Here is a 23,711-nt window from a genome sequence, read left to right as displayed (position 1 = left end):
GGGAATTGAATGAATGTAGATTCAAATCAGTGGGGGATTTGTTTGTCAAATTTTGCAAATCAGGCTGCAGAAAATGAAGTTTTACAAGCCCTATTCAGCAATCTAAGATATCAAACTTGCTTCAGTTTTCAATATAATGTTCATACCGACTCTTTCAATCTTAATTTTGATTGATTACTTACCAGCAGAAGTTTAGACTGAAATCTTTCCTTTGTCCTCTTTATCCCTTGCTCACCTTTTCATTCTTTCCATGTCAATTATTAACATTTGTGACGTTACTTGTTGCTGCAGTAACTTTGTTTCAGTGCAGCTGTTGCCAGGTGAATTTTCTTCAAGCGCTTGATTGTTACATACATAAAGATTTTATTAGATATCAGAAAAGTTCTGTTTCAGGCAGCAGTCCTCAACTTTATATTCTTATGAAACTGGCCCATGCTTTCTCTAGATGTTCTATATGAAAACAAAATACAAGGGAAAATGCACTCTGTTGTTTCCAGGTTATGTATGGGAGGTTTTGTTAGGAAGATAGATACCAGGATATTGAAACATATTGAATTAAATTCCCAGGGACAGATTTGCTGTGGCCCTGGTGCAGTAAAGGTTCACAAGGGGCTCAGCAGATAGAATGTGTCCAATTCATGTGTTAATTCAGATTTTCTTAGGTCTGTTTTTCTGGCTGGGAAGTGTTGCTGTTAATTAGTTGGTGAGTCTGGTGAAGCCGCGTGTTACCAGACTGTGACTGTTGCAAGACACAAGACCAAAGTCCAGGTGCTTTCAGCTCTCTGACAGCATGCCAGTGGCCACACAGTACACACCCTAGGGTGCTTTTCTGTGCTTAGAGTAGGGGTTGGTGGTTAATTCTGCAGAGACACACTTCCAGTTGTGACTAATTCACAGGTTTGAACTGATCATCCTAACTGCATGATTTAGGCAGCAGAGGCCCTTGCCACATATATGCAGTTTAAAAGTTTCCTAAAGTATGCCTTGGCTGAGGTGAAACAACCTTTACTGTCATTTTCTGTTTCAAGGCTTCAAGTTCTTGCTTGATTTGTGGTAGCTTCTGCCATGGAAACCCATGCAGAACATCAGCTCTGAACAGTTTCCTGATTTCTGTCCCAAATTTAGTTAGTACCTTTCCACATTAGATACAAAACTTTCTTCAGATCTCTTCCGAAGGCAGAGGAGCTATGTACTGCTCATTGCTCAAATTAGCTCCTCATTGGCACAGTCTAAATGTTAACTTTCCAATGGTAGTCCAAGGCAGAGTGAGACCAAAACTAAATCACTTTCCTCTCTCCCCAAGTCCCCCTTCCCCCCCTCCCCCCAACTCATTCATGGATGAAAAACAAAAGGCAAAGAGCCAAGTTTCACCTTCCAGAGAAAAACCCAGTGTGACAGCCTGAAAACACTGCAAGGGTAGAGATGAGCAGCTGGAGAAATTTAAGAAGGAATGAAAAGCAAATGAAAAGTGGTTGCTTAAAACCATTCCTTCTCCTTCCTTTTTTCTATCATTTTAGCATTCTTCTGAAGGCAGAAAACTGACAACGAGGTGCAAGTTCTCTGTTCTTTTTAATAGCATGCTGCGGATTCCTGTTAATAGACATGAGGATGTGTATACAAGGATCCATGTAATTTTTCCTGCTATAATGGATGGGGTTTTGGTTTTTGTTAGGGTTTTTTTGAGTCTGAAGTGGGAACAGAGAAGTACATTCTTTTGCTTTTTTATGAAATATAAAATTATATATCCTGCTGTGTACCTTTCTTAAAACAGAGGATGCCATGAGATTATGATACATTCTTACCCATCCCTGTTGTTGAAACTTTGGCTAGTTGATTTTTTTGCATGTCCCTTAAAACGTTGATAGTTCCCGTTAATTGCTCCAGTGCCTACTGATGAGCCCAGGACTGATTGTCAAGCTTCCCTACTTAAAGCTCAGAGAACAAGCTGCTTATGATGACCCAACAGAGATATAAGGGAGGTCTGTGAAAGGGAGAGTATTCAGCCAGCCTTAATCCTTGTTTTCAGTAAGGCAGTGTCTTTAAGTGCAGACTAATTAGCGAATAGACATGGTTGTAGATTCTTGTAGACACGTCTTTTGTTGGCTTGAGATGAACTGAGCAGCTAATAAAAATGGTTTAAAATTTCTGCTTTCTTTACTTTTAATGAACTTTAATAGGGTATGGAGATGAAAACATAAATCAGAGCAGGTGCAAAAGTAAATGTAAGTCATCTGACTACCCATGTTGGTATATTCCATTTAGATGTTAGCAGTTACGCTTGTGGCTCCCATTCATGGAAGTCTGGCCCCGTGGTTTTCAAATAACTATTCATTTTATAGCCTCTGATATATGTCAATACTAAAAAAGCATGCCTTTTTTTTTTTTTCCTGTTACAGTAATGTATTATGCAAGCATTACTTTGCATTTAAATAGTATGTTAAAATCATCAATCACAAAGTGATTGATCCAGATAAACAGTTCTCCCATTTTAGCGCCAGGGAAACTGAATTCCAAGAAGTGAAGTGAATTTCCTTAAGAATTGATGGCATGCCTGAGACTAGAACCTAACTTTCTAGAGGAATGGTCCCTGTCTTTAATCGTTTGTTTATGATATCTTATTATATGTTGTATAATAAAATTTCAAGCAATTAGGAATAACCATCCGTACATTGTGAAAAGTCATTTATGGTAAAATTGAATGCAAGGAAATGCATATGGGGAAACTGAGTTAACGAAGAAAGACATGTAGTCATAATCACCTGAAAGATAAAGCATTCCTTAAAGATCAGCAAGATATTTGAAATGTAGTAAGAAGGTAAAAAAAAATAATAAAAAAGTTGTGGGTTTTTTTTGTGGTTGTATTTCCCCTGTTGTTTGCATATGACTTGACCTTGACACAATGAAGATAGGAAGCAGACAACTTACTTTTCTACTATTTTCTAAATTAACCATAAATTCCAGTGATATTCAGTAACAGTACCTTAGTTATTGAAGCACATAACCTTTTTGCTGCCTTTATCACCTGTATTATCAATAGGAGATAATTACTGCAAAGCAGCTGGCTGTTGGTTTTAGAGAGCATCAATTGTTCTCCTGTCCCAGCTGTTGGCTAATAAGGACAGTCAACACATCTGTTTCAACAGCTGGTAATTAACAAAAGCCTAATTGCTGCAACTCTTTTAACAACAAATCTATGAAAGAGTAGGGATGTGGAGGAATATTATTTACTCTGTGCTCTGCACTTTCTGTGACCAGTTTCTTTTTTCTCTTTCTTTTTCTACTTTGAACACCACTGCCTTTGTCTGGCACATTGAATGGCAGGAGAACACAATATGGTAATCCAGAGCTTAAGTTTTTCAGATCTTTGTTGGTGTTTCTTATTGCAACATTTCTTTGCTAAGTTGCAAGACAAAATGGATCAAAAGCATTTTGTGAAGTTTCATACAACAGCTACAATCCGCAGCAGTATGCCAATGCAAGAGGGCTACCAATATAGCAGCCTCCAAAAGAAAGTAATGGGTTTCCCCATTTGTGTATGAGTTTAGTCGCCTTGCATCCTTTCCCAAAAAAATGGTGTCATCATTCTGAAAGTGGTGGGGTTTTAAAGAATTTTATTACTGCTGTTCAGATCCTTTGCAAAATTTGTTGCACAGAGTTTTTTCTTTCTCTGATGAAACCTGCATACGTTGGCCAGTTTAAAAGTAAATGCCAGGTAACACCTTGCGCTGCACAAATATGTCACCATTTTATCATTACAGAATTGGTGAGGGTTCTGCACAATGCTTGGCTAAATAGCTGCATTTATAGTATCAGTCAGCAAACACAAAGTCAAAGACATTTGTCTTAATTAGACTTATTATATGTGTTATCCTTGTGTACGGCGCACATATAATTGGAATACTCGTCATTAAAGAGAGAGAATGCATGTATACAAATGTTAATCCCATTGAAGTCAACAGTGAACTTCTGTTGGCTTCAATAGGTCAGGATTTTCCCTGCGAAACCAAATTTTCTTAAAAGCTGGAGACGAATTTGTCATTCATTATGTTACGCATGAAAAGAAAGCGTTCAGGTATTAATGGAACTATTGCCTGAAGTATTATGCAAGTCAGGCATGTATTGCAGATTGTGTGAATGACTGAGTCAATAAAAATTTCTAAGAAATAGCATTTAAAGGTGGCAATAAACGAATCATGAAAAAAATGTGATTCTTTGCTAAGTCAAGATCACTTGATTAAACTTGTCTCACTAATATTTCAGCTGGCAAATATTTCTGTACACCAAGTTCTTAATTGTCTGCTGGGTATGTTGAAAGGTATATAAGAAATTCTACCCAAGTGCTTGCCATTGACAGAAAACAGATTGCGTAATTAAAAATATTCTGGCAAGACAAGTTTGGTTCAGCAGGTGTTCAAAGTGAAGAAACGTATAATAGGTGCAGTGAAAAAGTATAAGATATGCTTTGAACAAACGAAAACAAAAGCATTGGCTAAAATTCTAACTGTAAGGTAGTAACGTAGAGACATGTTTGGTGTCTGGGTTTATCAGGGCATGATTTTTGTACACAACAATCTTTGGTGATTGAAATGGTTTCTTTTGTCTTGCTCAAAAAAGAAAAAAGAAATACACCTGCATTAGATTATACTGTGGAAAATTGCTAGAGTATTTGGTAGTTGACAGAAATATTTGTCTTTCCAGTGGGTTATTTTGTTTTATTTTGCAAGTTATGATGTTAAAGAAAATGACTGTGGGTAACATGTCACTGCTCATTCCCTTCCCTTCCTCTTCCTTCCTTTGAAGATTACAAGAATTATCAGATATGCATGCAACTACCTTTATTTCCAGTTGAAATGTAGTTGAGTCTGAGTTGCAACAGAAATTTAGACATGTTCTGCAAATATGCACCAAAACTTAGATAGGAAGTGAAAAGAATGTTTTTGCCTACAACAAAGAATCTAATCAAACAGGTCTGGGGAAATGTGATTACCTACCTCATATAAAATTTTGGGAATAGATTTTTGCAGAAAGGACCAGAAATCTTTTAGCATCAGAACATACTTTTAGGACCTGAATGAAGGTAACTCACTTATATCAACAGATTTCATCAAACAGTATAGCCTCCATAACAATCTATGGAGGTGTCCATCAGCTGCTGATTCAATAGGGAGGTGCTTTTTCCATCGGATAAGATGGTTCATATAAATACTTGAATGTATCTTCTCATAAACATATCTGTTTGCTTTTCTTTAATTTTAAATCCTCTGTCTGAGTTCTACTTGTATGGAATACATTGCAATAAGATTGTGGAGAAACCAAGATTCAGAGAGTTGCTCTGGTCAAAGTCAGCACAAGCTATTCAGACTCAGTATGATTGAACCCTTTTACACATCAAGAATTACACAGATTGAAAGTGAAACTGTTTAAAATTACCTATTGAGGATCCTCTCATCACAGGAGACATGAGAGTAGCTTGTTCACAGTGTCTTTGAAATTCACAGTCACCCCAGCTGCACAATGAGCTCAAGGTGGTAAAGCCTGTAGCCAGCCTCAGGAGCAGGAGCTTTTTTCCCAAGGAAAGAAGTGTTACATACAACATTAATCCAACTGGAGAAAGAACCTAATTTTTCTTTCTATGTTGTCTGATCAGAACTTCAGATATCAAAATAAAAGCAATACTAACAGACTTGCCAGATTCAAGTTGTTTTGAACATTTCTTGGTAGTTAAGGTCTGCACGTCAGTGTGGGGCATGTACTCATGGATTTATTCTTATTCCTATTTTTCTTGCTAACAGATACATTTATTCAGTAATGATTTATTCTTTTCTGAAGTGCAACAGTTGCTGTTGAGCTCTGCACTTTGATTCTGAATTTCTGTGTGTACAAAAATACCAGATAAATTTGAGGGTGTATACCTGTCAGTAATTCATTTTACATAAGATGAAGACCACAACATGAAATACCAAGTATTAACTCCATCTCTTCCCTGCCTTTGCTTCCAAACCCTGGAAGAGTTATGTACTGAAGCCATCCCACTGAAGTTACTGTGAGAATTAATTTTTATAATCCTATGGCTTTTATAAAATGTTTGTAGTTTAATCCTGATAGTGGGTTTAGACACTGCTGCCTTCTGCAGAAGTACTGTCTGTCAAGAGATAACAGTCATTCTGTTTCTTTGCGTGAAAGGTTATAATTTGGAGTGTATTATCACATAGCATCAATTATAAGCTTTGATGCGTAAATTGTTAACTCCTTTTTGCTCAAGTTACTGCCTTGCATGTTTTTTTTCTGCATGAAAGATCTCATATTTTCTTCTGAAAAAGAGACTTGTGAAATGTTGCATTGTCTCAGCTGGAGTGGTGTCACACTGAAATCAGGGGTAAGGAGCTGTAATAATGTCTCATAACAGAGAAGCCAAAGGGTAAACAAGTTCAAACATCAGTGGAAGGGCATGGCCAATGGCTGGTTAAAGACTAAAGCCAAGAACTTGACTATAAGAGGGAATCTGCAATAGAGCTTGAGAAGTAAGGTTAGAAAGATTTACCCAGGCAAGAATTACTTCTGCATTGCTGGAGTGGAGCTGTGGGTGACACCTGTTGAACAGTCAAGAGTGGCTCCACAGCCTACTGGGAGCCAGAGAAGAAAATTGTCAGACTCATGTATGTTCGCTTTGTCAATCTTGGTCAAGTTTATTAAGCTTTTATTAGTTAGCAGGACCAATTATCTGTATATACTGTAGTAACTAAAATAGGATCAGGGCATGGGCTTGCACATTGACATGGGACTATCTATGCTTTTTGTTAGAAAGATTCCTGACAGGGTTTTAACCCACTTTCCTGCACAATGCCTTTGAACAATACTGTGTACCCAGGCCTGTTGCCCTTTGACAATCCAGTGTCAGTAGCCCTTCCTTTTAGGGGTACATGGTAACACAAGGCAAGTCATGCCAGTAGATCTCAAGACCAGACCATGGTTTCTGGATGGTTCTTTATAGCAATAGAGGTGATTGCTGTGGTCAGTTTGGGGTCTGTTAGTGGAGCCTGAAAACGTACCAGCCAGAGAGCCCTGAAAGCACACACAGTTTCTGGCTGCAGCGCAGAGATAAAACATGTCTGGCTGTAACATGAACTTTCTTCTGTTCTTCTGCCAATTCAGTTCCACCCCAAACTGGATAGGACACTTTTGGGGCTGAGGGGAATGTTGTTTCTATTAAATAGGGTCTTTGTTACCGCAAAGCTTCTGAGACAACATTACAACACTAGCTTTTGGATCCTGTGCTGACGACTTGCTGTTTGTGGCAGATACTGACTCGATATCCTAAGTGTCCAAAGTCAGTTGCATGGACAACAGGTTTACCGTGGGTGCTGACATTTGAAGCTTTCCCAGACTAGACTAATCTGCCAGCAGGTCTCAGGCACTACCTGGAAGGTTTCTTCAGCTCACTCCGGCCTACACAGTCGTTTCCTTCTTGATTTCCCCTAAGAAGATTGCCAGTAAAGTTTGTTATATAGTGTAATAGTCTTTGTGGTGCGTGTGAAACAATTCACGTCTCTGAGTTGAGGGAAACATGTTTGTTACTAAAGTAGGCCAGAGAGGTTTTTTCTTCCTTGTTTTAAGATTATATTGGATAACCTGGTTTGCCTTTGAAGGGAGAAAATCCCTTTTTAGTCCAGTTACCTATGCAGCTGTAAAAGGGGACATAAGAAGGCTTCCTCAGATAAATAGTATGCACCATGCATAAAACAACATGCTTTATTTTCCCTTCAAATAAGACAGATTTCTCTGTATTGCTGATGTCTTCCCATTGTTTATTTGAACTTGCATCTTTCCAACTGATTTTCAGATCAGAAACAAAATGTCTCATGTCACCAAGGCCAAACCTGAATTACAGAACGTGGAGAAATGTGACCTTTCCATATGCCGACAACTTTAAGCAGTCTTTAATCTGAGATGTGAAGGGATTAACTTATTTTTGTTGTTTTCATATAGTTTCTAAAGCCATAGCTACTATACAGAAATAACTGTTCTGAATGGCTTTTTGCTCCTCAGTTAAAACAATGTCTTCTTGATTGTTGTTGGGGGTTTTTTTTTATTTTCACAGCGTGCATCATGGTTTAATAGAGAGACAAATATCTACCTGTCTGTATATGGAGACCTAAATACTTGCTACTTAAAATTGCACCTCCAGCTTGTGTTCTCGATAAAATACCTCCTACAAAAAGGACAACATCTCTACACATGACATCTGTTTATCTGCAAAGCTCAATCCAGCTAAGAATGTATTTTGAAGATGTCATCCTTGAAAGCTTTCTGGAGTCTTTTTGTTGTCACTAAGGTTACACCTTACCTGAAATAAGCTTTGTGGTATCTTCAGGTAATTATCCGTATGTACATTGTAGGCATGTACTATGGTATCTCTAGGGGTTTTAGCAAACAAATGAAAATCATAAATAAAACTTGACCCTGGGAAGTCAGTTAGTTTTGGGTCAACCTCACAGGGGCAGAATTCCAAATTAATCTTTCTCACTCCATGGATCATCCTTAATAATAAAATGGTTCCATGTATTAGTCTCACACAATCATCACATGCCTTGCATTGTCCTTTGAATAGCTAATTTTTCCTGCAATTTCAATATAGTGTATATTCCTTGGAAGAAGTATAGGATGTTACAAAATAGTGCTGCAGATGATGAACAAGCTTTGATCAGCTTCACATTTACGGTTAGATGAGCAGATTCTCAATTCTCACTGAAAGATATCATGAGCGTTTCATACAGACACTTTCTTGCATAATGTGACAACGAACTGAATCTGCCTGTAATGTGTGTTCATTTGGGCACATCATTAGGTGAAGGAGTGAACTGCTTGTCAAATACTGCTGGTACAGCACATGCTTCCCAGTGTGACGTGACCATGCAGTACAAGAATGAGACTTTCACATCTTGGGCATAATGGTTTAACCGGTATTGCTTTAAGATAATTAGTAGATATTAAGTTTGTTCTTATCGTAATAAAATGAACCAGGTCTGGGCAAGAATACTACTGGAACCTTTCAATTTTTTTTAACAGAGCAATAAAAAGTTATTTGTTGATTTTCTTTTTTCCCTGATTGTACAATCTGCATAATATTTGTTGTGGCCAGTTGCTGTCGTCCCAGTCACAACAGAACCTCTCAGAAATGAGTGACCGTACAAGCAATATTCATATGTTATGATCATATATTCTTACTGGGGAATTTGTGTTGTGATGAAGACAAGAGTCTGGACCCCAGATAGCAAGTTCACTGAGAAGCTCCCTAAAAATGTTAAATTAGAGATAGTGTAAAGATTGAGTTGGGAAAGGGGCGTTACGTAGACTTGCAGTACAGCATTTCTTAAAAATGACAGTTCCATTTCGGAATAAAAGGGAGATTATGGGGTTACTGTTTGTAATTCCAGTAAGAGAAAACATTAAGACATTAGCTGTAAAGTAACTGAAAAAGATGCACTTATACATACTGAAAAGCCCATGATGATGCACTCACATCATAGGTGAAAACACTGATTTCAGCTCCCTGATCCAAGTTGGGCACCCTCAAACATTTTGATGGCTGAGTTGTGGAGTTAGTATCCTTTCCCATGATGCATCCACTGTCTGGATTTGCTTTTCACATACTTAGCAGTTTGATAGAAAATTATTTATGCCAGTTTCCATAAACCAATGGAAATCACCAGAAACTTAGGTAATTCACAAGACTTGAGAGCAGAGAAGTATTCTTACTGGTGGGATTCTGCTGTTTCCACAGTGAGTTAACACAAAGACTGGAACTCAGCATTAGGTTTCTGCATCCAAAAAAAAAACAACTAATTACGTGGCTGGAGAGGAGTTCTCCTGTCAGAAATTCTGTCTGACATTCCTCAGAAATATTTCCGTCTAAACCAGTGCATCTTCGCAAGGTGTTATTGTCCCAGTGAAACAATGCTTTTTATTTAAAAAAAAAAAGGTTTCAGAAAAATTTCATTAACTGATATTTATTCTGACCAACAATAGTATTAGATTGTAGAGTAAAATCTTATTATGGTTAATTGTTTGATCCTGATGCAAACTCATAAAGGTCATGTTTGCTGTTGAGATCCCATTCTTTTGTGCTCAGACGGAATGTCAAAATGGGTGTGGTTGTGGCGTTGTGTTGGGGGAAGCTGTGGCTTAAAGGCTGTTAGCATTCCCACCACCCCCAGTTACCCTGAAATTCACACCCACAACCAACCTATAGCCTGTTCTGCAGGGTAGTTTTTCTAGCTGTGCTGATCTTCTACAGCAGCTCAGGTCCATCAGGAATCAGTAATATAGTCCCTTGATTTACTCTAAGTTAAGATAAGCTTACTATTTCTGTTAGAAAACGATGTGTTGAGAAACAATTTTTCATGAATTTCTAATGATTTCAGTTAGTATTCCAAACTTTTCAGTTTATCTCCCAGAGGTGTTATTTGGTCAATATTAGAAGCTACTTTTCAAATTTCAAAAATTCAACATGAAGCTTTAATTTTGCAATTTAAATTTGGATTTATTATTGTTAATGATGTCTTTCATAATTTGTTAATAATTTATAACATCTACTATAGTACAGTTCTAATTTTCACTTTTCATTTTTAAAATCGTCAAGGGCAGCTGGCACTTAAATGCAAGTTGAAACACTTTATCTAATTTTCTAGGTCAACGTGTCCCCTGTTTGCATTGTAATGAACGTTTGACACGTTAGCACTGTGATTTAAAAAACAAGGAGATCACTTACTGTGTTTAATATTAGCGTGCTAGGCATTTTCAGTCCCCTTGTGTTAGCTGGTGTCTTTTTCTTGACCCTGAAAACCTCTGATCCCCTAATTAATAAGACAAGTGCTTATATTCTTTTCTAGATCAAAGCATCACCTGCTTTTATTGGTGGTGGAACAGTTTGATATGTTGACACTCTAATACAGAAAATAAGATGAGTTGTTGTAATCTACACTGCGTAGCAGCTGCTAATGTAAAAATAATAGAATGGTTAGAAGCTGGATGTCATAATGTGTCACAACATGACCCACTCCATCATGTGGTACATGCTTCTCCTAGTGACACGATGTGTAAAATGTAAAAGCAGTAAAAATAGTATAAGATAAAAATATTTCTTCAATAGTTTTAAAACATTTTTTCCAAAGGGTTTTTGGTTTGGGTTGCTTTTTTTTTCTTGCTTTCTCATTCTAATTCAGCATGAAAGAAACCTTTGTTTCGCCCTACTAGTCTCCTGCTGCCCTAAAAAGACACCTGACCTCATGCTGTCCACCCAACCTGCTGATATCAACAGAAACATACTTCTGCCCCATAAGAAATGGGACAATTCCCAGTTATACATTTGTAGCTAGATTCCATTTCAGATAAAATAGAACCAAAGGAGCAGAAAGACATCTGACTGCCATCTTTGCACATTATACAGCTCTATTGGGTATAAATGAGTTCATAAATTGCAGAAATTACCTTTGAGGCACTCCGGAATTGCCATCCAGCTTTCTTCTCATCCATAGGAATATCCTGGATCAGTAGCAGAAAAAGCTGTTGATAGCAACTATGACTGAGTTAAGGAATACTTGCATGTTTACAGGCAACTCAGTCAACATGGTGGAAAATACTTTGGGTGGAAAGGGTATCAGTTCTAATTGGATCGGTTATAATCGCAGTAAGAATAAAGTAAGAATAACTCTTCTTAACACTTTGAGTTTACTTATAAAGCAAGAAAGTTACATCTTAGAAAACAGATACAAAGACAAATGAAAATTGCCAGAGGTTAAGCTAAATTGGCCTTTGGAAAGGAAATTAAAACAAACAATAGTGTAACGACTGAAATGAGAACAAGGAAAGAGGAAATTTGCCATTGCTCTGAGAATGGCATGGAGATCAAGGATAACCCGGATCTTCGTGACTTTCTTTTTTTTTTCTCTCAGCATTGGGCCGTGTTGATGTCAACTACAAGGACAGGGGTTAAGAAAAGTGAATGTATGGAAATGGAGTACATCCTAGCTGTTCAACACATTATTGTGTTCAGATTGGGATAATGGCAGGTTTCTATCCCCAGTTCTGAAAGACCTTATACCTGAAATTACAAGAATGATAGTGAAGTTCTTTAATAAATCCTGTGAGGCTGTGTACAGTGTAATATGACAGGAAATTAGCAGAGGCAGCATCTATATTTAGAAGGGCAAAGAAACAGAGTTCTGGCAGTTGTAGCCCAGTTAGTCTTTATTGTGAGGCTTCGGAGTAAATTTAGGAAAAAAATTATTTTAAAGCATGGATCCATTGACAGTGGATTGAAGTACAGCTTTCACCTAAGTAAGATCATGCAAGAATTCTTCTTTAGTATGATAACTGGTTATTTAGACAAGGAAACTTGTTAAATATAAATTAACACATAAGCTTCATGTGGTGCCATATGGAAAATTATTCATTACAGTGGAGAATGTGTATATTGTTATTTTACAAGCATGTGCAAGCTTAATGTGGGAAATGCTGCTTGCTGCTAGCTGGGTTTACCTAGCATCTCTTGTTTGGAAGGATGGGTATGTTGAGCTCATGTCTGTCTGCAAAATTTCATGTACCCATGAAGGAGATGAGGGATTAGTCAAAGGCAATAAGGAACTAGTTAGCAGGAAGGCAACAGCAAACAGCTTTGAAAGGAGAAACGTTAAGGTCCAAGGATTTCACTAGTGGAATTTCACTCCAATTTCTCACTAGTTGGTGCTGAACCAGTTTTCTTTAATGCTGTCATTGAGAACCTTTGGCATAAAGAGCAGCAGTGTACCAACAAAATTGCTTGATGATGCAGAGCTGGGAGATGTTATTAATACAAAGTGGAGACATTATTCAAATAAAGTAAGTTCAAGCTATCTTGTAGAAAGATTGGAATGGCCTCAAGTACTGGAAAAATAAAAGCAGTGGGGTGGAATTCAGTGGTACCAAGTGTAAGGTATCCTTGTTCCAGTATGAATAAGAATTTCCACTGTTAGCTGGGTAATACCAGTGGGCAGGATAATAGACATGTATCAGAGGGTGACTGTGAGCAAAAGGGATGCAAGAATGTATCATAATATATTTCCACTAGAGTTAGGGTGTACTGCTAGCAGAGTACTGATGAGAGATGCATTTGAATTGATCAGGAGAATACAGAGCCTGCTTACTGAGAGGTAACGCAAAAGGTTGTTTGTTTAACCTATGTAAGGAGGGAAAAATATATGCTTTCTATAAATATGTGTAGTTGGAAATATATATGCTTTCTATAAAAGTATGAGACAAAAATCAGTAAAAAGATAGATATGAATATTTATTATTCAAATTCATTGAAATATTTTTTCCTTCTGTTGGATGTCGAAGAGCATTATAAAAACCATCTGTCACCCACAGGGAACCTGGCAGCATAGGATGATGTGTGTTCTTACCTTTCAATTTAGGTTAGAGTTGAGGATGCTCATGTTTGCCCTAGAGGAATCAGAAAAAGATAAAAATTAGGTTTACTCTCTGTATTTAAAAATACAAGTCTTGTATTTTTAGATTCTTTGGCTTAAGAAAGCATACAGCACTGTTCATTTAGATATTTTGAAACAAAAGCAATAACAAAAGGATCAGTAATGATATTTTCTTAGTCAAGATCAGGCTGGTTTAGGTTCGATAGATAGCAATTAGCAAAATTTAAATTTTTTGGCAAGTTTGCTCAAATGCAAAATGGGATAGGTGTAGAAACAAGAATTCTCTTTTGCGGGGGGGGGGGGGGCAGGCACATAGGGAAAGAACCTATCCACCTTAAACCAAATATGAAAGCAGAGGATCTTGTGGGCAAAATAAAATTGGAAGAAAGACCATATCCCAGGGATCAGTGATCTGTTTAACCTTTTCTGGATTAAACAGGAACTTCACTGAGGGTGACCCCAATACCAAAGCGGTGACCAACCTCACCTCCTTTATATTGACATTTTAAAGGGAAACCACCAGAGGCACATGAGTGTAATTCTTTCTCCTCTTGTTGTACCTTCCTTAGTCTACCTTTAAAAAAAAATTAATCAAAACTTGCCCATTTCTGTGAAGAGTTTTGATTTCCAGAGCTTGATGCTTTCCAAAGGAATAATATTTTGCTACAAAGGTCCCAAGCAGCTGTTATTACTAGAGGTGAGCTCATGTAGGATTTTTGCCATTTGCGTTATGGATAGATTTCAATGTACATTAGAGGAGTCTTCCAAATGTTTTATAGTAGTGAAGGCATCATTATTTTAGTTAGCAATTTAACTTTGTGTGAGGCACTATTTTGCTTTCCTTCTTCTAGTGAAAGAAGACATCTCTCTTCTGAGAGGATATTTGAGTCATTCCTTTGTCTTTACCACTCTTCAGGTCTGTGAATAATGGGGTGTTCTGTTGTGTGGCTGCACTCTGCACAAAAAAATCTTGTGCTTGAAATTTTATTGGTCTCGTGCAACTCCCTAGAATCAGCCCCACTACATGCTACTGAGGATGTTAGCAAATGCCTTCTTTTCTTCCCTTCACTTTTTGTAGCTGTTTTGAGGGTTCGTTTGCTTGCTTTATCCAAAGCACCTGATTCAGCTGTTATTTTTACTGGTGCAAACCCAGTCAAATCAGTGCAGTTTTCTCTGAAAAACTGAGATAAAAAAGAGTCTTCAGACTTTAGTGCCTTCTGACTTTTGTCCTGAAAAGCAGATGGAACATTAGTTCTATTTTATGATAGTTCTCCAAAGAGACTAGCTGTTAATCTCTCCGTGAGTAGGTGTGTCAGCTGCAAACATTTCCTTCCAGTCTACCATTTCAATCACACTTCACAGTACACTGAAAATTGGCAAGGATGTTAATTATTGGCCTCTAGAACAAACCACCTACTTTGATTCAAGCGTGTTTTCCAATTTTTAAGAATGTTGTTTCACCTACAGAACAGTATAATTACAGAAAATAGCTTGGTTTGGCTAACATCCTTGTGTTCTGTGAGTTCTGCTTGCAAGGCAACAAGCAGCACCAGACAAGAGGCTCACCTGCAGAGGATTTTAACCTCTTGTTGACAGGAGCTAGGGCTTGCCAGCATCCAGTACATTGTTTTCAGTATCAGAAGCTCTAAACTACTGTCACTCAGAGGTTAAACATTAACACTTTCTGCTTTTGAAGCTGAAGGAACTCGCCATACAGTAAGAAAGTTTGGTTTATTCTCTAGTGAACTTCCTATAAAAATTTTATGGATGTCCATTGCAGGAGCACTTACAGTGGTAGGCTCTGTATGCAGGCCAATGCAAAACCCTGTGTGCAATGTGACACACTGAACGGCACAGTGCAGAGATTGGTTGTGTATCTGCATTTGTGCAATGTGGTGTTTAATAAAATTTGCCAGCAGTCAGCCATGTATCCAGGACATGATTAATCAACCAGCAGAATAAATTGCCCATAGATGACTGGGAGTTGACAGTAAACAGTAAAGCACCTGCCTTGAAGACTTAAAGTCTTAGTAGGCAAACAGGAAACAGAAGCAAGTGGGAGCCCTGTTTTAGGAGAGAGATTTTGAGGCATACAGACAGAGTTGTTCATGATTATACAGGGAGTTTGGCAGCACTAGAGGCTGAACTCTGTGCATTTCCCTTCATGTATTCATAGCTCATGTAACAAGCCTTTAATTTACCAAGAAACTTTTCCACAACGCTATCCTGAAGAGTTGGCAGAATCTGCAGTCAGCATTTCTCACACATGTACCTCTTGGTTTGGGGCTCTAAAATTTGTACAATTAATAACTCACACCATGAATTAAAAACACTGGAAAGCAGCCCAATGCTCAGGCTCATGTGTCAAAGAATTGCTTTGCAAGCCCGGTCTTATTTGTTGTTACAACAATTAATCATCCACTGATTTCAAGATAATTTATATGGTATCTGGGCCCTCAAGTGAGTCCTGCAGTGCTACTGAAACTGGACGTTGAAAATTACTGGTGATTAACCTATAGGGCCCTATTAAATATACATGAGTACTTACTTCTCCTACCTCCTTTTTAACCATAAGGTCCTGTTGGGGCTGGCTACCTTCCTGACTTACACTTACAAGCCACATGCTGCAATTTCCATAATGGCTGTGAGTCATAAGCCTTTCACAGCATGATGTGAATAAACAACGGGAGTGGAAATATCCGGGAGGGTTCACAGATGGGAGATGACAGTGGTTGCTCACAGATTCCCTCACTCCACTACAATCTGGGTCCTGGGTGAGAATGCACCCAGATCCCAAAATGAGACAGTGGTGCCAGTCTTGTCATCCCGCATTGCCTCATCGTCTACCACCGCTCAGTGTGCCAGTTATCCAGCAGCTGTCCTGCTGGTAACATCAGCCAGTGGCTCTCACCAAAAGAGCCATGCTGAATAGCTGGAAAGCCTTGTGCAGACCAAGAGTCGCACGCTGGTTGTTTGGGGCCAAGTGCTTTGCTTCACTCGCTACATTTCGCTCAATGGTTTTGCACTGTAGGAGCATATCAACATAAAATATATTTGTTGATAAACACTTGGCTGAACAGAAGTCTAACCGTAGCCATTTAAAAAGTTTACCATGCACATGGGGGAAGCCATTCAAAGCATCGTTCTGCTGAGGAAGAAAACCCAACAAACTAGAAACAATTGCAGTGCTAGAACAAGAGTTAAATAAGCAGTGTTATAAAACAGTATCGCTTTAGTAACTTTATAATAGAGCACGGCTCAAATGAATGCACAGAGGATTGTTAAATTTTCAAAGCAATATGGATATTCTGAATAAATTGTTTATAATTTTTTTATCACTTCACAGGCAGAATTGATAACCCTGCAACAAGAAAAAGAGGCTGCTCTTCAACAGTGCAAAAAATTAGAAGAAGAAATCCAGACATTGCATGTTTATTACAGGTAAAATAATTAATACTAATACAAATCAGTGACTCATAGGGGAAATTTTCTGTACTGTGTCTGACTCTGAGTGAGGAAATGGCCTTATCAAATAGGTATTTGTTGGAAATGTGAATACATCAATGAATCAAGGCGTGCATTTCTGCTTTACTGCTCACCAACCATTTCTTTGAAATAGAAGTCCCTTTCTTATAGCCTAAATTTTATATTAGTTTCTGCTAAGGGAAGGGGAATGTTGCTGGCAGTCAATTCTAACAAAAATGAAAGAGCTGTGTTATAGCAATGTTTTTTGCTTAAAAACATGAGGACAAAAGAACTGATTGATGACAGTTTTTGTTTCTTCCCTGTTTGCTGCGCTTACGTAACTTAGTCAACAGGTATTTTAAAATAATAAAATCTGTAATTCTAGAAGACTGATTTCTTTTTCAACACCAATATAATATATGTGTTTCAATTCCTTACATTCTGTAGCAGTATGGAGAATGAGAGAAATTGCCCTTCTCTCATTAATTTAGGTGGGCTGCAGTGAACATTTGCATGGATCAGTGGGTTTTAGTCCCTAAGGAAAAAGCTCTGTGTGGTCCAGTGAAGGAGTTAGGTTGTTTTATGGAGTGATATTGGGTTACAGCTCTCATTTCATGCTGACCTCCTGTGTGAGAGGGGATACAGAGCTGCCAGCAGGTTAAAGGCAGGAGAATTGGCATCAGCACAGCAGAAACTTGTGAATCTGAAGTCTGAATGTCTGTGATGAGGGATGTGGGCTGCGGGCTGCAGAGGTAAATAATAAATGTAGTGTGAATATTACGTTCATTGGAAATAAAGAGGACTAGTTAGTTATGACTAAAAAGCATCTGCAGCAGCAGAACTGTGTATGTTTTCAGTGTTTCAGCATTTACAAGTGAAAAATACTCAGGTTTCTAGAGGTTTTTTGAGTTTCCCCTTCTCATTAAGTTTATTAAAACCTTGGAGGGAAGTTTCAAAAACAGCTTTTGTTCCCAAATCTCACAGGCATTTATTTAAGGCCTGTTAATAGTGAATAGAAACCCCAAGCAATTTGTGATTATTGCTTTTAATGAATTTGGTCAGCATTTAGTGTGTACACAAATTATGGTATGATTTACCAAGCTAGAAAGAAATTATTATAGTGCCCATATTACTCATTTAAATGGGTTTTGCAGAATCATTTAAAAAATGAAATGCAATTTTGTATTGATATTTCAGAAATTAAGAGTTTGCTTGTGTTTGTCTCTGCATATTGCAGATTTTTCATTGACTGAAGAGTTACATTTTTGACACAGCATATCAAGTTTTCACTAATACATAGCATTTAACAACTGGAGTAGGCAGCAGTTGCAGTTTACTCATGTAAATGCTTTAAATCTCAAAAATGTTAACAATCACGGCTTGCAGGAATCATCATTAGAATGTACCATGTTATTAACTTAAGGCCTTTAATTTGAAAAGGCTAAATTTCACTGTAAGCTTGATGATGGCATTTGCAAGATTTAGCCATAATGTGTGGAAATGTTCACTTAAATATCCCCTGGGGCAAGAACTGTTGTATCACTGCTAAGTTATACAAGTTCCATACTAAATCAGAACATCAAAACTGACAGACTTTTATCCCTTACTTCACTGTTCTTAGAGGACTTTTTTTTTTTTTTCTAATGCATTCTGAAGTGGACCCAGAGTCACAGATTGATTGAGGTTGGCAGGGAGTTCTGGAGGTCATTTTGTCCAACCCCCTGCTCAAGGAGTGCCACCAAGTTGCCCCAGACCACATCCAGTTGAGTTTTAAATATCTCCGTGGACAGAGACTCCACAGCCTCTCTGTATAGAGACACTGAGCATGCAGAGACATGGCTAGGAAAGCCAAAGGCCACCTGGATTTGAACTTGGTGAAGGATTTTAAGGGCTACAAAAACGATTCCTAGTAGCACTAGTAGCCTAGTAGCTATTTGAGAAGCACTAAGTGCCTAGTAGCAATGTTTGAGGTTTCAAGCCTATCTTTTGCCTTGGTTAGAAATTAATTACACCATTATGAGACTATTATGAACTTCTTAACATTTTGATCACGGTTTTCCTACGTGAGCATCTGCAGCCTCTGTCATCCAATAGCGTGGCAGTACTTTGAACAAGTGCCAAATGAGACAGATAAAGAAAAGAATATATGTCATTTTTGCATAAAGCTTTGGGGGGTGTATCAGACCAAGGGTGGGATGGGCACAATAATCATGAATGACAAAGCAGAGAGTGCACTTCCCAGGCCATCCCACATGAGTGAAAATTTACTCTGTTTTGTATGTTCAAGCTAGTTAAGGAATGCTTGTGTAGATGTCTATTGGGTCCTTTTTATTTATGTTTAGTGTTTCCCATGCCATAGTAATCTAGAGTAAGCACTGAGAAAGTTTTTCAGGCAGCCTAGTTTGGAGCGAGGTGCCTTGATCCAGATGAGTTAACTAGATGATTTGCTATTCAAGACTACCTTTCCCTGGACTTATTTCTCTTCTGGACTTTAGATCTCCCCAGTGAGCAAAGTGTAGGCTTCCGCACATGCTCTACTCCTCATCTGTAGAACTGCAGTGAGACACCTTATTATGCAGGGTGCGCACTTCCTTCACCTACTGTTCTCTCATGTTTGCCAGCTTCTCACAGCTTCTGTCATCTCTGTGGTGCCAGCATAACAGCAGCTTGGGAATTTTGGCTTCATTTGGTGCCTTCTTCTCCTTCTGCTCTTAGGTCTTCCTTGGCCTTAGAAAAAGCATTTTCTCATATTTTTCTTCTTTGTTTCCTTGTCTTAACTGAGATTTGTACATCATCCTTTAACTTGAGAGAAACAAATTTAAGGAGAAATAAAAAAACAAAATCAAATGCTAGAGGCTAATGTTGAAGTGTGCAAGGGATACCTAAAGCCATGCCTTTTTACACAGCCACTTTTTAAGGGTTTAGTTATAAAAGTAATGACTGTGTGCATATGTTCACAATTTTTGAATGCATGTATGTATATAACATTAAAATGTATATTTTTATACTGATCTGTCTTTCACTAACACTAGCATAACCCAGAATAAGCCAAATAGCATTTTAGTATGCAAAATCAGGGAAGGGACGTTTAGGTCCAAAATATCTGTATGTGTGAACATGCATGCACAGGCGTGCTCAAAGGAGAGAAACAAGTGGAGACCTTCAGGAAGAAAAACAAATCTCTTTTTTTTTCTCCAGGAGAAAAATTCCTGGTATTTGTGTAGAATACTGCATCCAGTTTTGGGTCCCCAGTGAAAGTAATCTATAGATGGGAGTGAGTTTGACAGAGGGCCACCGGTATGGTCAGGAAGCTTTAGCATTTGCACTGTAAAGACAGACTGAGGGTACTGTTTTTGTTCAGCCTGGGAAAAGGAAAAATATCTTTATTTGGTGGCTTCAGGGAGACCTAACAGCAGCCTGGCAATGTCTATGAGGAGGTTATCAAGGATGGGTTCTTCACAGTGCTGCATGACAAGGGGGTGAGAGACAATAGACTTACATTGAAACATTTTCAGGCTGTTTAGAAGGGGAAATTTTTTCACCATGAGAGATGCCCATCATTGGAACAGGTTGCCCAGAAGGTTTTGCTATCTCCATCTTTGGAGATTTCCAGTGTGTGACTTGATAAAGTCATAAGTAGCCTGGGCTGATCTCATAGTTGATATCCCTTTGAGAGGGATCTTGATTGGACTAGAGACCTCCAGTGATCACTTCCAACCTGAAATACCCTATAATTCTGTGATCTGGTAGCTTCTGCTGTTTGAAGCTCTTCAACATTTTTCTCCAACTGTGAAAGAAGGCTGTATTGTAAACCATATTTCTTTGCAGATGAAGTAGAAAGTGAATCCTAAATGAAACTGGAGTTTCATGGAAGGCCTGAAAGACCTGAAACAAAATTAAAAAGAGATTTTGGTGAATAAATGATGGAACATTGGCTCCCATCTAGATTTTGACTTTCCAGAAAGAAAGCACATCCCAGAACATTTCTAGCCTTCTTCAAAAGTAAAGAGAAGTGAAAAGGAGGAAAAAGAAAAGGAGGAAGAATCTAGTTCAGATACAGAAGGGGAGGAAATTGGCTCCAAATATAGTTGGGCAGGTTCTCTGCTTCTGTTTGTTCTTTTCATGTTGTTTCTGTCTCATGTCTCAAAAGGAAAATGGTATTTTCTGGATAGTAACCCCAAAATACATATCAGAAATGAAAATTTGCATAACAGGTAAGAACAGTATAGAGTTTCTAGCTTACTAATATATTTGTTTCATTATAGTACTCTTTAAGCTAGGGATTAATGCAAATCATAGATCCTTGGTGACAAAAGAAGGCTATATCCAAATAATCACTTTTTAACTATGTGGAAGTGTTAATCCCAGTACCTCTTTCTCACATAGCTCTTTTGTTTGAACATCATCACAAGTTTTTTATTTGTATATTTTTTTAATATGGTCTGATTTATATAATCAGTTTCCTTCTATTTCAGTAATGCTTCAGAAGTGTACTTGTACATGTTTAAATGCTGACACAGAGATAAACTATTGCATACTCCTTTTTTTTCACATATTAGCTAAAACATCACAGCTGTGTATGAGAAGTATTTCTCTCTATAGGGAAATATATATATTTTTTTCCAAATTACTTTTTTTTTTTTTTAATGTCTGCAGTATTTCACTGAAGGGGCCTCAGGAGTTTTCACAGGCAAATAATTTGAACAAATTTTAAGTAGTACAGTAAAAGGTACACCTCTTAACATATCAACCTCATTAGAAAGAAAGATAAGACAGCAAAATAAAAATGCAGGACTATCCCTATCTAAAGGTATGGTTTTGGTAGGTTTCATGTTGGAGTCACATGCAGCGATGCTCGATTCAGTAAAATTGTTTACTCTTCAGGTGTGTGAGGTATGTGCATCTGCATTAGTTCACACACCTTTGAATGAAGCTGCTGAGGGTAAGACTTGGTTTGTCCAGGTTTGGCATGCTTTTCATAAATTTTAGTAGTTATTTCAATGACAGTTGAAGGCTCCTCTGCTATTTAATCAAGTGCTCTAAAAACCATCTATTTGCTAAGTCTGATGTTCACGGCAGAGGAGGAACAGTGAAAACTTGTTGCAATGCTCCATGGTTTCTGTACATGGATATATAATGGTATGATTCTTGCTGTTAGACTGTTCCTCTCATTCCAGTTTTAAGGGCTATTACATTAAAAACTATAAATAATTTCTACCTAACATGTCAGTATTGATCCTCTTGCATTCTATTTGATTTGCAGGCACTGCAGTAGCAAGTCAGAATACAACTGGCTAAATACTCAGTCTTCTGTTCTCTGATTGACCCCTGCTCACCCATTTCAGCCTGTTTCATCTCCCTTCTGTCCATCTTTTTCAAAGGTTTCTTCAGTTCAGATTTCTCACAGGGGGACATGATGTGTAGCAGAAGATTGGTCTGCTCTAACTTCCAGCCTCCCAGTCTGAATGTACTGGAACCCATTTACAGTCCCAGTAGTGACATTACAACCTCACCAGCACAGACCACCAGCACAGACCACTAGCACAACCACTAGCACAGAGTGGTGAGCTCAGCCCTTCATCTAAGGCACCAGCAGAACACCCTGAGCACCTGTCCCAGCAGTTTACCTCAGAGAACTGGTCTTTTCATGGCAGTTGTTTTGTTTCACTTTTTCAGTTATGGCCATTGACTCATTTTCCTGCTCTTATCATCCTGTCTGCTCACTACTATTCTGGCAGTTGCTGTCATTGTTCCAGCACTAGTTGCTTTAGACGTAACTTGGTATAATTGCAGTCATTAAGAATGACCAGATAATGATACTACTGTAAACCTACTGTTGTTTTTGCAGAACAATTTTGGGGAGATCAGGGAGGAGATAGCAGTTTGAGGAGATGGCAGTTGTGTTTGAAGTATTCTCTGCCCTGGCAGCAGTGAATTCTATTTAATCTAAGTGTTTCAGAAACCTGATATCAAACATAAATCTTGAGCTATTAATTTTCCCACTTCCAAGAAGAGCAGAGATTCTTTTACACCAAAGAGATGAGGTACTTGCATCCATGATGCAGTGGCAGACTGTATGGTATACCTTCTTGTGAAGGAACCTAACCTACTCCAATTTGATACGGCCAAACGTACAGAAAACAATGGCTCTGTGAGGGAACACTAACGTTTTTTTGTCTTTCATTTTTATAAAAACCTCAGGTACTATCCAAACTATATTTCTTAGTTTATTCTCTATATATAAAGTCCCACTGATTTCTGTGGGAAACTTGGACATGCAATGAACAGATTTAGCCATTGTTTGTGGTTTGGTTTGGTTTTTATAATGTGCATGCTTTCATCCTGTTTATTGAACTGAGTGCTGAAACTGGTCAAAAATGAGGAGGTATATTGTCTAAATCAGATCGGTTAAAGTGACACCTTCTCTGAGCAACCCATGGAGGTTTCAGTGAATTTGAGTCAATTTCTCAGGGCAAGGAGAGCCAACATCCTGGTAATTTGAACCTGGGATTTAGAATCTGCAAGTTCAAGCTTCTTCTCTGTTATTATGCCACTTTCCAGTGAGGTGCTGCAGCCCTGAAAGAATTGGAATCTTAGGTTGGTATGTTTTCTCACTTTGCTGTTCTATAAGCAGTTCCCCACCAGTAAGCCCCTCTGTCTTCTTTCTCTTTGTCTCCTTACTGCTTGTGCAATTGCAGATCTTGTTAGCATTACAGGAGATAGAAGTCCAGGGTTTGGAGGATGTTTCATGAGCGGGATCAGACAGCGGAAGGGAGACAA

The 23,711-nt window shown here is 38.2% G+C and overlaps 1 protein-coding gene across 4 annotated transcripts in view; it reads left to right on the top strand.

Moving 5' to 3' along the window:
* Positions 1 to 23,711, top strand: part of MIPOL1 (mirror-image polydactyly 1) — a 189,888-nt gene that overhangs the window by 125,885 nt on the left and 40,292 nt on the right. For all 4 annotated transcript variants that reach the window (XM_057428561.1, XM_057428564.1, XM_057428560.1 and 1 more), the window contains one exon: positions 16,813 to 16,907. In XM_057428561.1, the coding sequence (XP_057284544.1) occupies positions 16,813 to 16,907 (95 nt within the window). The remainder of the gene's footprint in view (positions 1 to 16,812; positions 16,908 to 23,711) is intronic.

This window comes from Pezoporus wallicus, unplaced genomic scaffold (assembly GCF_028554395.1).
Source record: "Pezoporus wallicus isolate ANWC-B61680 ecotype Strahan unplaced genomic scaffold, APGP_CSIRO_Pwel_v1 contig_3486, whole genome shotgun sequence".
Lineage (NCBI taxonomy): Eukaryota > Metazoa > Chordata > Aves > Psittaciformes > Psittacidae > Pezoporus > Pezoporus wallicus.
This window is presented reverse-complemented; position numbering and strand designations above follow the sequence as displayed.